This window comes from Rhinichthys klamathensis, unplaced genomic scaffold (assembly GCF_029890125.1).
Source record: "Rhinichthys klamathensis goyatoka isolate OS25496 unplaced genomic scaffold, OSU_Roscu_1.1 h1tg000752l_1, whole genome shotgun sequence".
Lineage (NCBI taxonomy): Eukaryota > Metazoa > Chordata > Actinopteri > Cypriniformes > Leuciscidae > Rhinichthys > Rhinichthys klamathensis.
In genome coordinates, this window is record NW_026607159.1 from 5,001 (window position 1) to 22,500 (window position 17,500).

The following is a 17,500-nucleotide window of genomic DNA, read 5'->3' on the forward strand; positions in this document are numbered from 1 at the left end:
GAAGAAAATACAGTCTATATTTGTTTAGTACGATAGTTGTTTTTACAGAACATCTCTGCTGTGAATGTTTTTGTTTAAATAATTCCAAGGATATGAAGAAGATTGATTATTATTTTATTTTTACATTGCATTTCTACGTTTATTTGATGGCTTTTTTTATTCTAATGCGAGTGATGTGCCGTTTTTACACACTTATCTCATTAAAGGGGGGAAAGTCTGTCCATCTTCATTTCTGAAAACGTGTAACATTTGAGACCCCAGCTCGGTCACATTCATATTCCACTAATGTTAATTACATAACTTGAGTTCAGAAAGAAGTTAGAACTGCCACTCGAGGAGTAAACACTGGGACGTGCCATTATGTACAGTAATAGTACGATTTGATTTTGGTTAAAAATAAGCTAGTTACGTGTGGTCGTCGAGTAGTGGATATTTGACCTGAAAGTGTTCAAGCCATTAAAGAAACATCTCTCATGTACAGCACTTGTACAGGTTGATTTTAAATGTGCTTTATAAATAAAATTGGCTAAAATGAGGCAATCTCTACTGTCTTGTTTTCAAAAGTAAAATTATATATGTATAAAAAAGTACTTTTTATGCTTTCATACATGATGAGTCCAATTAAATCTGGATTCTTCTACTTATGGCTAGTACACTTTTTTTTGTTTTTTACTTTTGAGTAAGGCTTGTCATCATGTCTCTAATGTCCAGTTAATGTTGTTATGTACATGAACACTGAAACTATGAGATCCACTGCAGAGATAGTGTACCGTGGTTTACTCTAGTGTCACTGATATTCTGAGTTCCAGTTTCTAATGTGTTTTTATATCAGTCGTTGTGTTATACTTACAGCAATCAGTTTTACCAGTTCTTTAATAATAATAACTCCACCAGTTAAATGGCTACACAACAATTAGGCTACTGTAAAAACGTCATCAAGGTATCAGAGTCCAATAATGGAAAACACGTCATTTCACAAAATTAAATTATGTATTGTATAATCTTACATCTATTCTTCAGATGCTAGAATAAGTGTGTGATTAACTACACATGAATCTCTCAGAAACTGCTTTATATCAACACCAGATGTGAAGAAGAGCTTCATCTCGAGCCTAAAACATCATCATCATCATCATCGGTATGGTTATGGTTATGATCGGTGAATATGAAGCGGCGCGCGCGGCCCGTTAAACGCAATAAACAGGAACTCGCTGTTGTTCCGGAGGAAGAGGAAACATTAATGCGCTCAAACTCATCAACTTCCACATCCGGCGGAACCGATCACGCAGAATTCTGTACATCTTACCGTGAGAGATCAGAACCGAACCGAACCGAACCCGATCCCTGAAAACAAACCCAGATGACAATAATACCGCAGCGGGCACGAGCGCCGGGCACGAGCGCGATCGATGACAGAACATACAGAATACGCGAAATAAAATATGAACACGTCATCCACACTCTGCTGCAGAGAGGCCTATTGATCTTCTTTTTTATATTATATTTATCTATATTTTTTTGTATTGTATATTTTATCGCGATTTATTTCTTTAAAAAACAAAACTGCTGCAAAAGCAGAATGAAGGCAGCGCGCATGCGCAGTGCTGTGAGTCAGTCAGCTGACTGAAGTGCGCAACAGAACAATAATAATCTCCTCAGAAACATTGCGCTTAAGAGACTGATATTAATAACACTCCAGTTCACGAACAACATATGAAAGTGTCAGTAATGCTGATAGAAACCAGTGTCTAATGAGCAAGACTGAGTTTAAACACACAGAGGTGATACAGACATCGTGTGTGTGTGTGTGTTGACATCTAAAACTTCTGTTTGTGCGCAGTGTGTGTTTAAATAAAGCTTCCGGCCTTTGAATCCTTCGACTTCCGCGTTCGATCGAGCAGTTTCAGTGTTTACTGTCATTATTGTGGATAAACGTCAGTTTCCCGAGCGGATCTGCGGTTTATGCGGATCCAGGATCTGTCCGCAGGCTTTAGTCCAGCTGTGTGTGTGTGGGGGTGAGTCGAGCTCATACGGGGGACAGAAAAACACCCGATTACTGATTTACTGTAGTGTTATGAATATGATCATCAGAACTGCTTCTGTTTACACTCTGATTATTATCATCATATCAATCTGATTGTTTTGTCAGGGGTCTGATTATTGTATTGTTGGTCAAATTATCAGGTTATTGGTCTAATAACTAAAATGTCTCTGATTATTCTGTTTTCACTCTGATTATTTTGACATGATTGTTCAGTTATTAAAAATATATTTAAATAGTCAGTTGGTGGATCGAGTTACTGATTCGCCTAGTCATGGTTCTAATGAAGTAGTGGATATGATGATGTGATAGTGTTATGGATATGATTATGATGATGTTATGAGTATTATGATGACGTTATGGATATGAATGTGTCTGCAGGAATATGAGCTGAGATGCCGTCTGTGTCCAGTGGAGTGAAGGATCTGTACCTGTCCTCGTCACTGAGGGAACTCAACAAGAAAGCGGAAGTCAAACCGGAAAAGACCAGCACCAGAAAGTGAGTGTGAACCGCAGAGATCATGCCGTGATATGAAGTCACACGGTAAGATCATCATAAACCCGGAGAGCACCACATGTGGGCCGGATCTGGGCCGACAGCATGTTGCTCTCCAGGAACACACACCCCCACACACACACACACACACACACACACACACACACACAGACACCAGTCGGTTGGCCAGTGTTTGTTAATCAGTTTAAACGATTATTTTACTCTCAGCTTTAACACTCAACAGCACTATTAGTTCTACGGAAGCCACGGAATAAAAACATTAAAATCTCACAAAAGTCATATTTTATTCTCGCAAATCCAACTTTATATCTCACTTTTTTCCTCTCACACACACACTCACTCACACACATCAGACGCTGAAACACACACACACACACACGGATCAGACGCTGAAGAGCTGGAACACACACACACACACACACACACACGCTGACACACACACTCACTCACACACATCAGACGCTGAAACACACACACACACACACACGGATCAGACGCTGAAGAGCTGGAACACACACACACACACACACACGCTGACACACACACTCACACACATCAGACGCTGAAACACACACACACACACACACACACGCTGACACACACACTCACTCACACACATATCAGACGCTGAAACACACACACACACACACACACACACACACACACACACGGATCAGACGCTGAAGAGCTGGAACACACACACACACACACACACACGCTGACACACACACTCACTCACACACATATCAGACGCTGAAACACACACACACACACGGATCAGACGCTGAAGAGCTGGAACACACACACACACACACGCTGACTCACACACATATCAGACGCTGAAACACACACACACACACGGATCAGACGCTGAAGAGCTGGAACACACACACACACACACACACACACACACACACACGCTGACTCACACACATATCAGACGCTGAAACACACACACACTCTCTATGGAGCCCCGAGAGGGACATGGTGAAGGAGAGAATTGTGAGATAAAGTCGTAATGAGCTTTTGTGTGTAATATTGTGTGTTTCTGAATCTTCTGTGTCTCGAGTCGTTCAGTGAGAAACTCTGAGGTTTCAGAAGGATCTGCTCCAGCTCTTCTGTGTGTGTGTGTGTGTGTGTTCCAGCTCTTCAGCGTCTGATCCGTGTGTGTGTGTGTGTGTGTTTCAGCGTCTGATGTGTGTGAGTGAGTGTGTGTGTCAGCGTGTGTGTGTGTGTGTTCCAGCTCTTCAGCGTCTGATCTGTGTGTGTGTGTGTGTGTTCCAGCTCTTCAGCGTCTGATCCGTGTGTGTGTGTGTGTGTTTCAGCGTCTGATGTGTGTGAGTGTGTGTGTGTGTGTGTGTGTTTCAGCGTCTGATATGTGTGTGAGTGAGTGTGTGTGTCAGCGTGTGTGTGTGTGTGTGTTTCAGCGTCTGATGTGTGTGAGTGTGTGTGTCAGCGCGTGTGTGTGTGTGTGTGTTCCAGCTCTTCAGCGTCTGATCCGTGTGTGTGTGTGTGTGTTTCAGCGTCTGATGTGTGTGAGTGAGTGTGTGTGTCAGCGTGTGTGTGTGTGTGTGTGTGTTCCAGCTCTTCAGCGTCTGATCTGTGTGTGTGTGTGTGTGTTCCAGCTCTTCAGCCTCTGAACTGTGGGTGTGTGTTCCAGCTCTTCAGCTTCTGATCCGTGTGTGTGTGTGTGTGTGTTCCAGCTCTTCAGCCTTTGATCCGTGCGTACGTGTGTGTGTGTGTGTGTGTGTGTTCCAGCTCTTCAGCCTCTGATCCGTGCGTGTGTGTGTGTGTGTGTGTGTTCCAGCTCTTCAGCCTCTGATCCGTGCGTGTGTGTGTGTGTGTTCCAGCTCTTCAGCCTCTGATCCGTGCGTGTGTGTGTGTGTGTTCCAGCTCTTCAGCCTCTGATCCGTGCGTGTGTGTGTGTGTGTGTGTGTGTGTTCCAGCTCTTCAGCCTCTGATCCGTGCGTGCGTGCGTGTGTGTGTGTGTGTTCCAGCTCTTCAGCCTCTGATCCGTGCGTGCGTGTGTGTGTGTGTGTGTGTGTTCCAGCTCTTCAGCCTCTGATCCGTGCGTGCGTGTGTGTGTGTGTGTGTTCCAGCTCTTCAGCCTCTGATCCGTGCGTGCGTGTGTGTGTGTGTGTGTGTGTGTGTTCCAGCTCTTCAGCCTCTGATCCGTGCGTGCGTGTGTGTGTGTGTGTGTGTGTGTGTTCCAGCTCTTCAGCCTCTGATCCGTGCGTACGTGTGTGTGTGTGTGTGTGTGTGTTCCAGCTATGTTCAGAGCGCCTATAAGATCTTCAAGGCTGCGGAGGAGAGTCGTCTGGATCGAGACGAGGAGAAAGCGTACGTCCTCTACATGAAGTATCTGACGGTCTATGACCTCATCAAGAAGAGGCCCGACTTCAAGCAGCAGCAGGTACAGCCGCAGTGCATTGTGGGAGCTTTTAACGGAGCTGAGGATGTGTGTGTATTATACGCGTGTGTGTGTGTGGGTGTGTGTGACGGTGTCTTGTGTCTTGGTTTCAGGAGTTCTTCCTCTCCATGCTCGGACCGAACAGTTTTAAGAAGGCCATTGAGGAGGCAGAGAAACTATCAGAGAGTTTGAAGCTCCGGTCAGTGTTTCTCACACCACACACACACACACACACACACACACACACACACACACACACACACATGTGTGTGAGTGTGAGTCTTGAGAGTGTGTGTGAGAGTCTGAGTCTAAGTGTGTGTGTGAGTCTGAGTGTGTGTGAGTGAGTCTGAGTGTGTGTGTGTGTGTCTGAGTGTGTGTGTGTGTGTGTCTGAGTGTGTGTGTGTGTGAGTCGAGTGTGTGAGTCTGAGTGTGTGTGAGTCTGAGTGTGTGTGAGTCTGAGTGTGTGTGAGTCTGAGTGTGTGTGAGTCTGAGTGTGTGTGAGTCTGAGTGTGTGTGAGTCTGAGTGTGTGTGAGTCTGAGTGTGTGTGAGTCTGAGTGTGTGTGAGTCTGAGTGTGTGTGAGTCTGAGTGTGTGTGAGTCTGAGTGTGTGTGAGTCTGAGTGTGTGTGAGTCTGAGTGTGTGTGAGTCTGAGTGTGTGTGTGTGTGTGTGTGTGTGAGTGAGTGTGTGAGTCGAGTGTGTGTGTGTGTGAGTCTGAGTGTGTGAGTCTGAGTGTGTGAGTCTGAGTGTCTGAGTGTGTGAGTCTGAGTGTGTGTGTGTGTGAGTCTGAGTGTGTGAGTCTGTGAGTCTGAGTGTCTGAGTGTGTGAGTCTGAGTGTCTGAGTGTGTGAGTCTGAGTGTGTGAGTGTGTGAGTCTGAGTGTGTGAGTGTGTGAGTCTGAGTGTCTGAGTGTGTGAGTCTGAGTGTGTGAGTCTGAGTGTCTGAGTGTGTGAGTCTGAGTGTGTGAGTGTGTGAGTCTGAGTGTCTGAGTGTGTGAGTGTGTGAGTCTGAGTGTGTGAGTCTGAGTGTCTGAGTGTCTGAGTGTGTGAGTCTGAGTGTGTGAGTCTGAGTGTGTGAGTCTGAGTGTGTGAGTCTGAGTGTGTGAGTCTGAGTGTGTGAGTCTGAGTGTGTGAGTCTGAGTGTCTGAGTGTCTGAGTGTGTGAGTCTGAGTGTGTGAGTCTGAGTGTGTGAGTCTGAGTGTGTGAGTCTGAGAGTCTGAGTGTGTGAGTGTGTGAGTCTGAGTGTGTGAGTCTGAGTGTGTGAGTCTGAGTGTGTGAGTCTGAGTGTGTGAGTCTGAGTGTGTGTGAGTCTGAGTGTGTGTGTGTGTGTGAGTCTGAGTCTGTGAGTCTGAGTGTCTGAGTGTGTGAGTCTGAGTGTGTGAGTCTGAGTGTGTGTGTGTCTCACTAACGCTGTGTTCTTCTGCTATCTCTCAGGTATGAGGAAATGGAAGTGCGTAAACAGCTGGAGGAGAAAGACCGACAGGAGGAAAAGAGACGAGAAGAAAGAACTGAGAAAGATGGACGTTCTTCACCGAGAGCTTCAGAGAAGAAGGACAACAAGGTGCAGTGATGTGTGTGTGTGTGTGTGTAGAGCAGGAGTGTGTGTTGTGCAGGAGTGTGTCAGTGCAAACACACTCTTCTAGAAGTAACTGTCGGTGAATCTGCTCAACTCCTCAGTCAAGCTCTGACGGACTGAATCTGGCTACAAAAGGACAATATGAACATGCCTTAGCGTTAGCGATATACCGTAATAGTTCTTGTCATATTTCCTCAAGTCACTGACACCCTGGTCTGGTCGTTTAACAGCTCAGAGTTTACAGACATCTTCATCATGCATGGTTTGAAGTGATGCGTTAATAATTAATTTTGCCTTTGCGTGTTTTACGGCAGGTTAAAGTGGAGCCCAACAGCAGTAAGACTGGATGTGATAAAGGTACCGTGCGACACACACACACACACACACACACACACACACACACACACACACACACACACGTCCCGCTGGATTCTCGTACTCCTGTGTGAGGGTTGTCTCTCTCCCGTCAGGAAGCATCAGCGCTGAGGGATTGTTCCGGCTGATGAAGGATCCCAGTATCAGTGTGTTGGTGATGGACACTCGAGCCAGTCAGGACTTCCAGGAGTCGCAGATGTGTGTCCCGTCGCAGACGTGTATCAGCGTACCGGAGGAGGCCGTGAGCCCGGGGTGAGTCTCCTGCACACACACACACACATCTGCACATCAGCGCGCACACACACACACGTCTGGTTCGCTATCTTTGTGGGGACTCTCCATAGACGTAATGGTTTTTATACTGTACAAGTATATATTCTCTCCGCTTACACTAACCCGACCCCTAAACCTGCCCATCACACACACACACACACACACACACACACACATTTGGCCACCTGAAATAATAGCATTTTACATGTTCCATAAAGTCAGCATGAAATAAATATATCACAATAGTCTTGTTGTGAAGGGTTCATTCATGCATGTTTTTAAAAATGTTTTTGACCTGTTAAGGTCTTGTTAAACCCCGCCCCTCGAAAGCTCCGCCTTCTCAACATCCAATCAACAACTGAGGAACAGAACCAGTCCCACTCTACATTTTTTGTTTTCTTTAATCTGTTTCACTACGTCACAATACGGAAGAAAAAATCTCTTACATTGCACTTTAAAAACTTTAGGTAAATAAATGGCTGCTAATTGGCTACGATGGCTGTTGGGTCATTTGACATGATTAAACAAAATATGCACAATGAAATTATCATTAAACTGAATGATATTGGTATTTTCTCCTCTATTGTGTCGTATATCCGAATGAAACGCTTCTGGAACAAGAACACATGTGGGCGGGGCTTGATTGTGTCTGTGGGGAACTGATTGGATGGTTGTGGTTTACTATTGGCTGATCTCCTGTGAGTGACAGGTTATAGCCCCGCCCTCGTCATCAGAGAAGAGAAGAGATGCTGCAAGAGGAAGATATTCTGATTCAACATTATTAACACAATAATGATGATGTGCACCCATACATCATTTACAATACTGAAAATATTCCATTAAAAAAACAAGAGCTGTCACTTTGATTTCATGGTGACTTTAAGAGAGAGCAAGTACTTACATTTTTATTATTTTTTGATCACCTTTATCGCCAGCCCTTCCTGCTCAGTGCTCACACCAGAGATGGGGACTCGAGTTTGAGACTCGGACTCGAGTGCGACTTAAGTCCCACACACAGTGACTTCAGACTCGACTTGAGACTCGTCCTCGAAAGACTTCAGACTCGACTCGGACTCGAGCTGCGGGACTCGTGAACAATGTTTATTTTTAGGAAACGTCTGATGAGCTCGCTGTTATCCCCCTCCCTCCGTTACCTATAACCTGCCTACGTAACCACGTACTACGTGGCCTATTGCTGGCAGCGCGCGCGCGACCACACATGAGAGGATAACAAACAAAAAGTTTGACTGCAACGGCCGCTGCTGTGCCATTCATCGTTAGCTTTGGGTTCAAAAACTTCAAACAAGACGCGCTCAAAAGAAGCGCTCAATGCAAAATATGCAGTATCACGATAAAAGATTCTGGCTCAACTACATCTAATTTTATCAGGCGTCTGAAAACGCACCCTGATAGGTGAGTAAACATGTTTAGCTCAGCATTGACCATCTACCGTTAGCTTGCTTATTGCTTTAGCTACCTAACGTTACGGGAGGTTAACTCCGATTGTCTTCCTTATGAAATATGAATGAGCGTTTGTTTAATTGCCAAACTTGTGCTGGTCGATTAACGTAACGTTAATCATTTACGTGCCGCTGGCTGCCCGTTGTCTACAAACAGGTTTATTGTTGATCATGTAACGTTACTGTTTCATTTAGTTATAACGTTACACTGGTTTGAGAGTCTGGGATGTGTTGACTTACAGTATATAAGCTATGATTAGTTGCATAGGCAGTGCAGCCAGAAGAAGCCAGAAATGTTTTGTGGCCCATACCTAGTGTGTTGAGAGAAGAGAAGGTTAACCAGTCTGATCTCACCCTTTGGATTTTATTTCTAAACATTTTGTTCTTAAGTTACATGCCATAAGTTGATCAGTTGCTTCACATTTACACTAAAGATTTTGAGCATTTGAATGTTTTGGAAATGCACTGTAGTGTTAAAAATTTCATTTGGATGCAATAGTTTATTTGCATTTAGCTACACTGATGTTTTGCACTAATAGGAGTGTGTCAATTTTAGTGTTGTGAGTTATATCATTTTCTATATTTGGTCTTATGTCTTGGTATGTTCAAGCTACAAGGCAAAATAAAGAAATTAACTAAAAGTAAAGCATTCTTGGTGTTTTTGTCATGTTGTAATAGCCTGTTTACACTGATTATATACCAAAATCAAAGCTGATACTGTATGCTAATAGATAAAGGAGTCATAATAACATATGGTACCACTTTATTTTGATAGTCCACTTTATACATTCTACTAACTATAAGTAACTTTGCAGCTGCATGTCAACTAACTCTCATTAGAGTATTAGTAGGCTTAATATCTGCTAATTATATATTATAATATCTTATTTTGTTGGTTCCCCAACAGATATTCTACTGACTATAAGTAACTTGGCAACTACAAGTCAACTTGTTCTCCAAACCCGAACCCACATCATAACCTGACAGTCTACTAATACTCTAATGAGAGTTAGTTGACATGTAGTTGAAAATGTACATGGTTAATGTCTAAAGTGGACCATCGAAATAAAGTGTAACCTAACATATTACATGCTTTGAATTCCTTATATAAAGCTATGCAGTGTTCTAAGCAACCTGGATGGGTCGCTGTACGTGATGCAACACTTATAACCACAAGAGACTTGAGACTTGACTTGGACTCTAGCTCAGAGACTTGAGACTTGACTTGGACTCTAGCTCAGAGACTTGAGACTTGACTTGGACTCTAGCTCAGAGACTTGAGACTTGACTTGGACTCTAGCTCAAAGACTTGAGACTTGACTTGGACTCTAGCTCAGAGACTTGAGACTTGACTTGGACTCTAGCTCAGAGACTTGAGACTTGACTTGGACTCTAGCTCAGAGACTTGTGAGCATCTCTGGCTCACACACACTAATACTCCGATGTGCTGGTAATCTGCAGGGTGACGGTGAATCAGATCGAGCTGAAGCTCCCAGCAGCGTCTCTGGAGGACTGGAAGCGCAGAGGCTTCGTGGATTACCTGGTTCTGCTGGACTGGTTCAGCTGCGTCTCTGATCTCAGACTGGGAACCACTTTACAGAGTCTGAAGGATGCTCTCTATAAGGTACTGTAGCGCTGCAGCTCCCTGTGTGTGACGTGTGTGTTGCGTGTGTGTGTCTGACGTGTGCGTTGCGTGTCTGACGTCTGTGTGGCGTGTGTCTGGCGTGTGCGTTGCGTGTGTGTGTCTGACGTGTGCGTTGCGTGTGTGTGTCTGACGTGTGCGTTGCGTGTGTGTCTGACGTGTGCGTTGCGTGTCTGACGTCTGTGTGGCGTGTGTCTGGCGTGTGCGTTGCGTGTGTGTGTCTGACGTGTGCGTTGCGTGTGTGTGTCTGACGTGTGCGTTGCGTGTGTGTGTCTGACGTGTGCGTTGTGTGTGTGTGTCTGACGTGTGCGTTGTGTGTGTGTGTGTCTGACGTGTGTGTGGCGTGTGTGTGTCTGACGTGTGCGTTGCGTGTGTGTGTCTGACGTGTGTGTGTGTGTGTGTCTGACGTGTGTGTGGCGTGTGTCTGACGTGTGCGTTGCGTGTGTGTGTCTGACGTGTGCGTTGTGTGTGTGTGTGTCTGACGTGTGTGCGTGTGTGTGTCTGACGTGTGTGTGGCGTGTGTCTGACGTGTGCGTTGCGTGTGTGTGTCTGACGTGTGCGTTGTGTGTGTGTGTCTGACGTGTGTGTGTGGCGTGTGTCTGACTTGTGTGTGGCGTGTGTCTGGCGTGTGCGTTGCGTGTGTGTGTCTGACATGTGCGTTGCGTGTGTGTGTCTGACGTGTGCGTTGTGTGTGTGTGTCTGACGTGTGTGTGGCGTGTGCGTTGCGTGTGTGTGTCTGACGTGTGTCTGACGTGTGCGTTGCGTGTGTGTGTCTGACGTGTGTGTGTGGCGTGTGTCTGACGTGTGTGTGTGGCGTGTGTCTGACGTGTGCGTTGTGTGTGTGTGTCTGACGTGTGTGTGGCGTGTGTCTGGCGTGTGTGTCTGACGTGTGTGTTGCGTGTGTGTGTCTGACGTGTGTGTGTGGCGTGTGTCTGGCGTGTGCGTTGCGTGTGTGTGTCTGACGTGTGCGTTGTGTGTGTGTGTCTGACGTGTGCGTGGCGTGTGTCTGACGTGTGCGTTGCGTGTGTGTGTCTGACGTGTGCGTTGCGTGTGTTTGTCTGACGTGTGCGTTGTGTGTGTTTGTCAGACGTGTGCGTGGCGTGTGTCTGACGTGTGCGTTGCGTGTGTGTGTCTGACGTGTGCGTGGCGTGTGTCTGACGTGTGCGTTGCGTGTGTGTGTCTGACGTGTGCGTTGCGTGTGTGTGTCTGACGTGTGCGTTGCGTGTGTTTGTCAGACGTGTGCGTTGTGTGTGTGTGTCTGACGTGTGCGTGGCGTGTCTGACGTGTGTGTGGCGTGTACGTTGCATGTGTGTGTCTGACGTGTGCGTTGCGTGTGTGTGTCTGACGTGTGTGTGTGGCGTGTGTCTGGCGTGTGCGTTGCGTGTGTGTGTCTGACGTGTGCGTTGCGTGCCTGACGTCTGTGTGGCGTGTGCGTGTCTGACGTGTGCGTGGCGTGTGTCTGGCGTGTGCGTTGTGTGTGTGTGGCGTGTACGTTGCATGTGTGTGTCTGACGTGTGCGTTGCGTGTGTGTGTCTGACGTGTGTGTGTGGCGTGTGTCTGACGTGTGCGTTGCGTGTGCGTGTCTGACGTGTGCGTGGCGTGTGTCTGGCGTGTGCGTTGCGTGTGTGTGTCTGACGTGTGCGTTGCGTGTGTGTGTCTGACGTGTGTGTGTGGCGTGTGTCTGGCGTGTGCGTTGCGTGTGTGTGTCTGACGTGTGCGTTGTGTGTGTGTGTCTGACGTGTGCGTTGCGTGTGTGTGTCTGACGTGTGTGTGTGGCGTGTGTCTGACGTGTGCGTTGCGTGTGTGTGTCTGACGTGTGCGTTGTGTGTGTGTGTCTGACGTGTGCGTTGTGTGTGTGTGTCTGACGTGTGTGTTGCGTGTGTGTGTCTGACGTGTGCGTTGCGTGCCTGACGTCTGTGTGGCGTGTGCGTGTCTGACGTGTGCGTGGCGTGTGTCTGGCGTGTGCGTTGTGTGTGTGTGGCGTGTACGTTGCATGTGTGTGTCTGACGTGTGCGTTGCGTGTGTGTGTCTGACGTGTGTGTGTGGCGTGTGTCTGACGTGTGCGTTGCGTGTGCGTGTCTGACGTGTGCGTGGCGTGTGTCTGGCGTGTGCGTTGCGTGTGTGTGTCTGACGTGTGCGTTGCGTGTGTGTGTCTGACGTGTGTGTGTGGCGTGTGTCTGGCGTGTGCGTTGCGTGTGTGTGTCTGACGTGTGCGTTGTGTGTGTGTGTCTGACGTGTGCGTTGCGTGTGTGTGTCTGACGTGTGTGTGTGGCGTGTGTCTGACGTGTGCGTTGCGTGTGTGTGTCTGACGTGTGCGTTGTGTGTGTGTGTCTGACGTGTGTGTGGCGTGTGTCTGGCGTGTGCGTTGCGTGTGTGTGTCTGACGTGTGCGTTGTGTGTGTGTGTCTGACGTGTGTGTTGCGTGTGTGTGTCTGACGTGTGCGTTGCGTGTGTTTGTCTGACGTGTGCGTTGTGTGTGTGTGTCTGACGTGTGTGTGGCGTGTGTCTGGCGTGTGCGTTGCGTGTGTGTGTCTGACGTGTGCGTTGCGTGTGTGTGTCTGACGTGTGTGTGTGGCGTGTGTCTGGCGTGTGCGTTGCGTGTGTGTGTCTGACGTGTGCGTTGTGTGTGTGTGTCTGACGTGTGCGTGGCGTGTGTGTGTGTCTGACGTGTGCGTGTGTGTGTGTCTGACGTGTGTGTGTGTGTGCAGTGGGACAGCAGTATGATCCTGCGCAGTGAGCCGCTGGTGCTGGAGGGAGGGTACGAGAACTGGCTGCTGTTTTACCCGATGTACACCAGCAACGCTAAAGTCAAGCCGCCCAGACAGCAGGAGTCCAGCGCACCGCCCCAGCGTGAGTCTCACACACTTCATCACACACTCCATACTGTCTCCGCCCCAGCGTGAGTCTCACACACTTCATCACACACTCCATACTGTCTCCGCCCCAGCGTGAGTCTCACACACTTCATGACACACTCCATACTGTCTCCGCCCCAGCGTGAGTCTCACACACTTCATCACACACTCCATACTGTCTCCGCCCCAGCGTGAGTCTCACACACTTCATCACACACTCCATACTGTCTCCGCCCCAGCGTGAGTCTCACACACTTCATGACACACTCCATACTGTCTCCGCCCCAGCGTGAGTCTCACACACTTCATCACACACTCCATACTGTCTCCGCCCCAGCGTGAGTCTCACACACTTCATCACACACTCCATACTGTCTCCGCCCCAGCGTGAGTCTCACACACTTCATCACACACTCCATACTGTCTCCGCCCCAGCGTGAGTCTCACACACTTCATCACACACTCCATACTGTCTCCGCCACAGCGTGAGTCTCACACACTTCATCACACACTCCATACTGTCTCCGCCCCAGCGTGAGTCTCACACACTTCATCACACACTCCATACTGTCTCCGCCACAGCGTGAGTCTCACACACTTCATCACACACTCCATACTGTCTCCGCCCCAGCGTGAGTCTCACACACTTCATCACACACTCCATACTGTCTCCGCCCCAGCGTGAGTCTCACACACTTCATCACACACTCCATACTGTCTCCGCCACAGCGTGAGTCTCACACACTTCATCACACACTCCATACTGTCTCCGCCCCAGCGTGAGTCTCACACACTTCATCACACACTCCATACTGTCTCCGCCCCAGCGTGAGTCTCACACACTTCATCACACACTCCATACTGTCTCCGCCCCAGCGTGAGTCTCACACACTTCATCACACACTCCATACTGTCTCCGCCCCAGCGTGAGTCTCACACACTTCATCACACACTCCATACTGTCTCCGCCCCAGCGTGAGTCTCACACACTTCATCACACACTCCATACTGTCTCCGCCACAGCGTGAGTCTCACACACTTCATCACACACTCCATACTGTCTCCGCCCCAGCGTGAGTCTCACACACTTCATCACACACTCCATACTGTCTCCGCCCCAGCGTGAGTCTCACACACTTCATCACACACTCCACACTGTCTCCGCCCCAGCGTGAGTCTCACACACTTCATCACACACTCCATACTGTCTCCGCCCCAGCGTGAGTCTCACACACTTCATCACACACTCCATACTGTCTCCGCCCCAGCGTGAGTCTCACACACTTCATCACACACTCCATACTGTCTCCGCCACAGCGTGAGTCTCACACACTTCATCACACACTCCATACTGTCTCCGCCCCAGCGTGAGTCTCACACACTTCATGACACACTCCATACTGTCTCCGCCCCAGCGTGAGTCTCACACACTTCATGACACACTCCATACTGTCTCCGCCCCAGCGTGAGTCTCACACACTTCATCACACACTCCATACTGTCTCCGCCCCAGCGTGAGTCTCACACACTTCATCACACACTCCATACTGTCTCCGCCCCAGCGTGAGTCTCACACACTTCATCACACACTCCATACTGTCTCCGCCCCAGCGTGAGTCTCACACACTTCATCACACACTCCATACTGTCTCCGCCCCAGCGTGAGTCTGACACACTTCATCACACACTCCATACTGTCTCCGCCCCAGCGTGAGTCTCACACACTTCATCACACACTCCATACTGTCTCAGCCCCAGCGTGAGTCTCACACACTTCATCACACACTCCATACTGTCTCAGCCCCAGCGTGAGTCTGACACACTTCATCACACACTCCATACTGTCTCCGCCCCAGCGTGAGTCTCACACACTTCATCACACACTCCATACTGTCTCCGCCCCAGCGTGAGTCTCACACACTTCATCACACACTCCATACTGTCTCCGCCCCAGCGTGAGTCTCACACACTTCATCACACACTCCATACTGAATTCTGAATGGTCGGTAACTTAATTTACTAGCCAAATTGGCCGGTGAGTGAAAGTTAATTTCAAACCCTGATAGTGTTTGCTGTGTTTTCAGTGAACTTCACGTACCCGTCGCTGGAGGAGCCCAAGCCTGTGGTCGAGTGTGAAGAGCCTGAGCCTGCGCAGATCAACGGCTCCACTGTGACCCAGGACCCGCCGGCAGAACCGCTCGCTAACACACACACACCACACACACACACGCCCCTCGTTCAGCCCACCGCCACTGACGCCGCCGCCTCGCCCAGACACACTCCACAGGTGAGTCTCTCTCACACACACACACACTGGCTACTTTCGCATGCAACCAAATAATCCGTTAGTGATCGGACTGACTGAAAAGCCTTCATGTAAACGCCTTTGATCCGAATGAGCTCGATCCCAATGAAATGTCGATTGGATTGGTAAACACTACGTTCGCATTTATCAATCGGAATGAATTCAGTCCGATTGAAACCAGTTGTGCATGTGAACGCAGCCCGTGATTCACACTCACACTAGGTTCTGTCATGAGTGAACCGGATGCGTGCATTCGGTCTTAAAGTGACAGTAGCCTCATTCCTGCTTCCGAGAGGTTTCCTGTGTTATTACTGTTCATAAAACAGCTTTAACAAAGATGAAACTATATCTAATTTCTACAGTGAGCAAATAGTGTTATTTTACATTTAGGCTTAATTATTAATTTCTGTACCTAAATACTGTTAGACTTTGTAACTTTATTTAGTGTTCATCTCTGCTTGTAATTTGTGTATTTGTTCTTATTTTATTACTGACTGTTCAGTTGTTTTAATAATGTTTGAACTTGATCAGTTAGGCTAGTAGTTTTTAGTTTCACACACTCATAGTAGTTTCACGCCCCTGAAGAAAGATCCGATCCGTGGCTCAAAAAACGTAAATGATCCGATCCGTGAGTTTTGTGATCCACTGCACCACACACACACACACACACGTCTCTACCGTTCCTCAGGTCGACCGCACGAAGAAACCTTCGGTGAAGCTGCCGCCGAGTGTGAAGACCAGCGACGAGCCTCCGGCTAACGACAGCCCTGCGGTGCCCAACGGCCTGGTTCTGCCGGACCGCTCCACCAAGCCCACCCGACCCGCCGGACCCGCGAGCGACCCGTCCCGAGCCCTCAGCGCAGAGGAGCGCCGGGAGATCCAGGCCGAGACCCTCAGCCTGATGGAGACGGCCCGGAGAGAGCAGGAGCAGCGCAGGAGAGAGAGAGAGAGGGAGGCGGCCGAGAGACACCAGCGGGAGGAGAAGGAACAGGAGGATGAGGAGGAGAAGAGGAAGAGGCTGGAGAGACAGAAAGCAGAAGAAGAGCAGGATCTGGGAGAAGCGGGTCGAGGGGATCGAGACGAGAAGGAGAAGAGCAGGAGAACACAGAAGGACGTCACACTCGACCCTGCCATGAAGAGCATGTCTCTGGACTCACATGTGCCCTCGAGTGCTGTGAGTGACACACACACACACACACACACACACACACTGTCTGGTTCTCTACCTTTGTGGGGACTCTCCATAGACGTAATGGTTTTTATACTGTACAAACTGTATATTCTCTCCTCTTACTCTAACCCGACCCCTAAACCTGCCCATCACACACACACACACACACACACTAGCCCGACCCCTAAACCTACCCATCACACACACACACACACACACACACACACACACACTAGCCCGACCCCTAAACCTACCCATCACACACACACACACACACACACACACACACACACTAGCCCGACCCCTAAACCTACCCATCACACACACACACACACACTAGCCCGACCCCTAAACCTACCCATCACACACACACACTAGCCCCGACCCCTAAAGGCTCGTACACACCGGGACAAATATCGGCGCACGTTATTCGCCAGCGTTTTTCAACGTGTTTCTTGTGTTCACACCCGAGCGGTTTTGGCTGACGATGAGCCGAGTGAACATGCAAATTCATTCCCTGACATTAGATGGCGCCCATTTGCTCTGCAATACCACTCCATAACATTCTCTTTTATCAAGATTAGATGTAGTCGCTGTCGCGTTTGTCATATAGTTCTTTATGTTCCGAGACCAACGAGACCAGCAGCTCTACATTCATCTGGCCTTGCATCTTCCTCGTCTTATTTCTTCCCGGCAGTGTAGACGCATCTTGGCGTATATCTTCTTCGCCGTTACGTATGTGTGCTCGGCAAGACCGTTTTGTGTTTGAGCGCCCCCAAGTTGTGTTTTATTGTAACTTCGGAAGCTCCAGACACGTGAGCAAAAGCGCCAATCTCATTGGTCGGATAGTTTTTGATGCGGCGCGTCAAACTAAAAAAAA

The 17,500-nt window shown here is 48.5% G+C and overlaps 2 protein-coding genes across 6 annotated transcripts in view; one reads left to right on the forward strand and one right to left on the reverse strand.

Moving 5' to 3' along the window:
* Positions 1-1,481, reverse strand: part of LOC130077524 (GA-binding protein subunit beta-1-like) — a 6,371-nt gene extending 4,890 nt beyond the window's left edge. Inside the window, exon 1 of one of the 5 annotated variants that reach the window (XM_056242795.1) lies at positions 1,307-1,481. The gene's annotated coding sequence lies outside the window, so the exon portion shown is untranslated. Of the gene's footprint in view, positions 1-673; positions 747-1,083; positions 1,107-1,306 lie in introns of those variants that run through there. The other 4 variants (XM_056242798.1, XM_056242796.1, XM_056242797.1 and 1 more) reach the window with 4 other exon arrangements.
* A 305-nt stretch (positions 1,482-1,786) lies between these two features.
* The window catches only part of usp8 (ubiquitin specific peptidase 8), a 27,567-nt gene continuing 11,853 nt past the window's right edge, over positions 1,787-17,500 (forward strand). Inside the window, exons 1-11 of the mRNA XM_056242785.1 lie at positions 1,787-2,013; positions 2,422-2,540; positions 4,827-4,971; positions 5,082-5,167; positions 6,399-6,525; positions 6,855-6,897; positions 7,011-7,167; positions 10,110-10,272; positions 12,998-13,139; positions 15,229-15,431; positions 16,138-16,623. Of these exons, the coding sequence (XP_056098760.1) occupies positions 2,437-2,540; positions 4,827-4,971; positions 5,082-5,167; positions 6,399-6,525; positions 6,855-6,897; positions 7,011-7,167; positions 10,110-10,272; positions 12,998-13,139; positions 15,229-15,431; positions 16,138-16,623 (1,656 nt within the window). The 5' untranslated portion in view covers positions 1,787-2,013; positions 2,422-2,436. The remainder of the gene's footprint in view (positions 2,014-2,421; positions 2,541-4,826; positions 4,972-5,081; positions 5,168-6,398; positions 6,526-6,854; positions 6,898-7,010; positions 7,168-10,109; positions 10,273-12,997; positions 13,140-15,228; positions 15,432-16,137; positions 16,624-17,500) is intronic.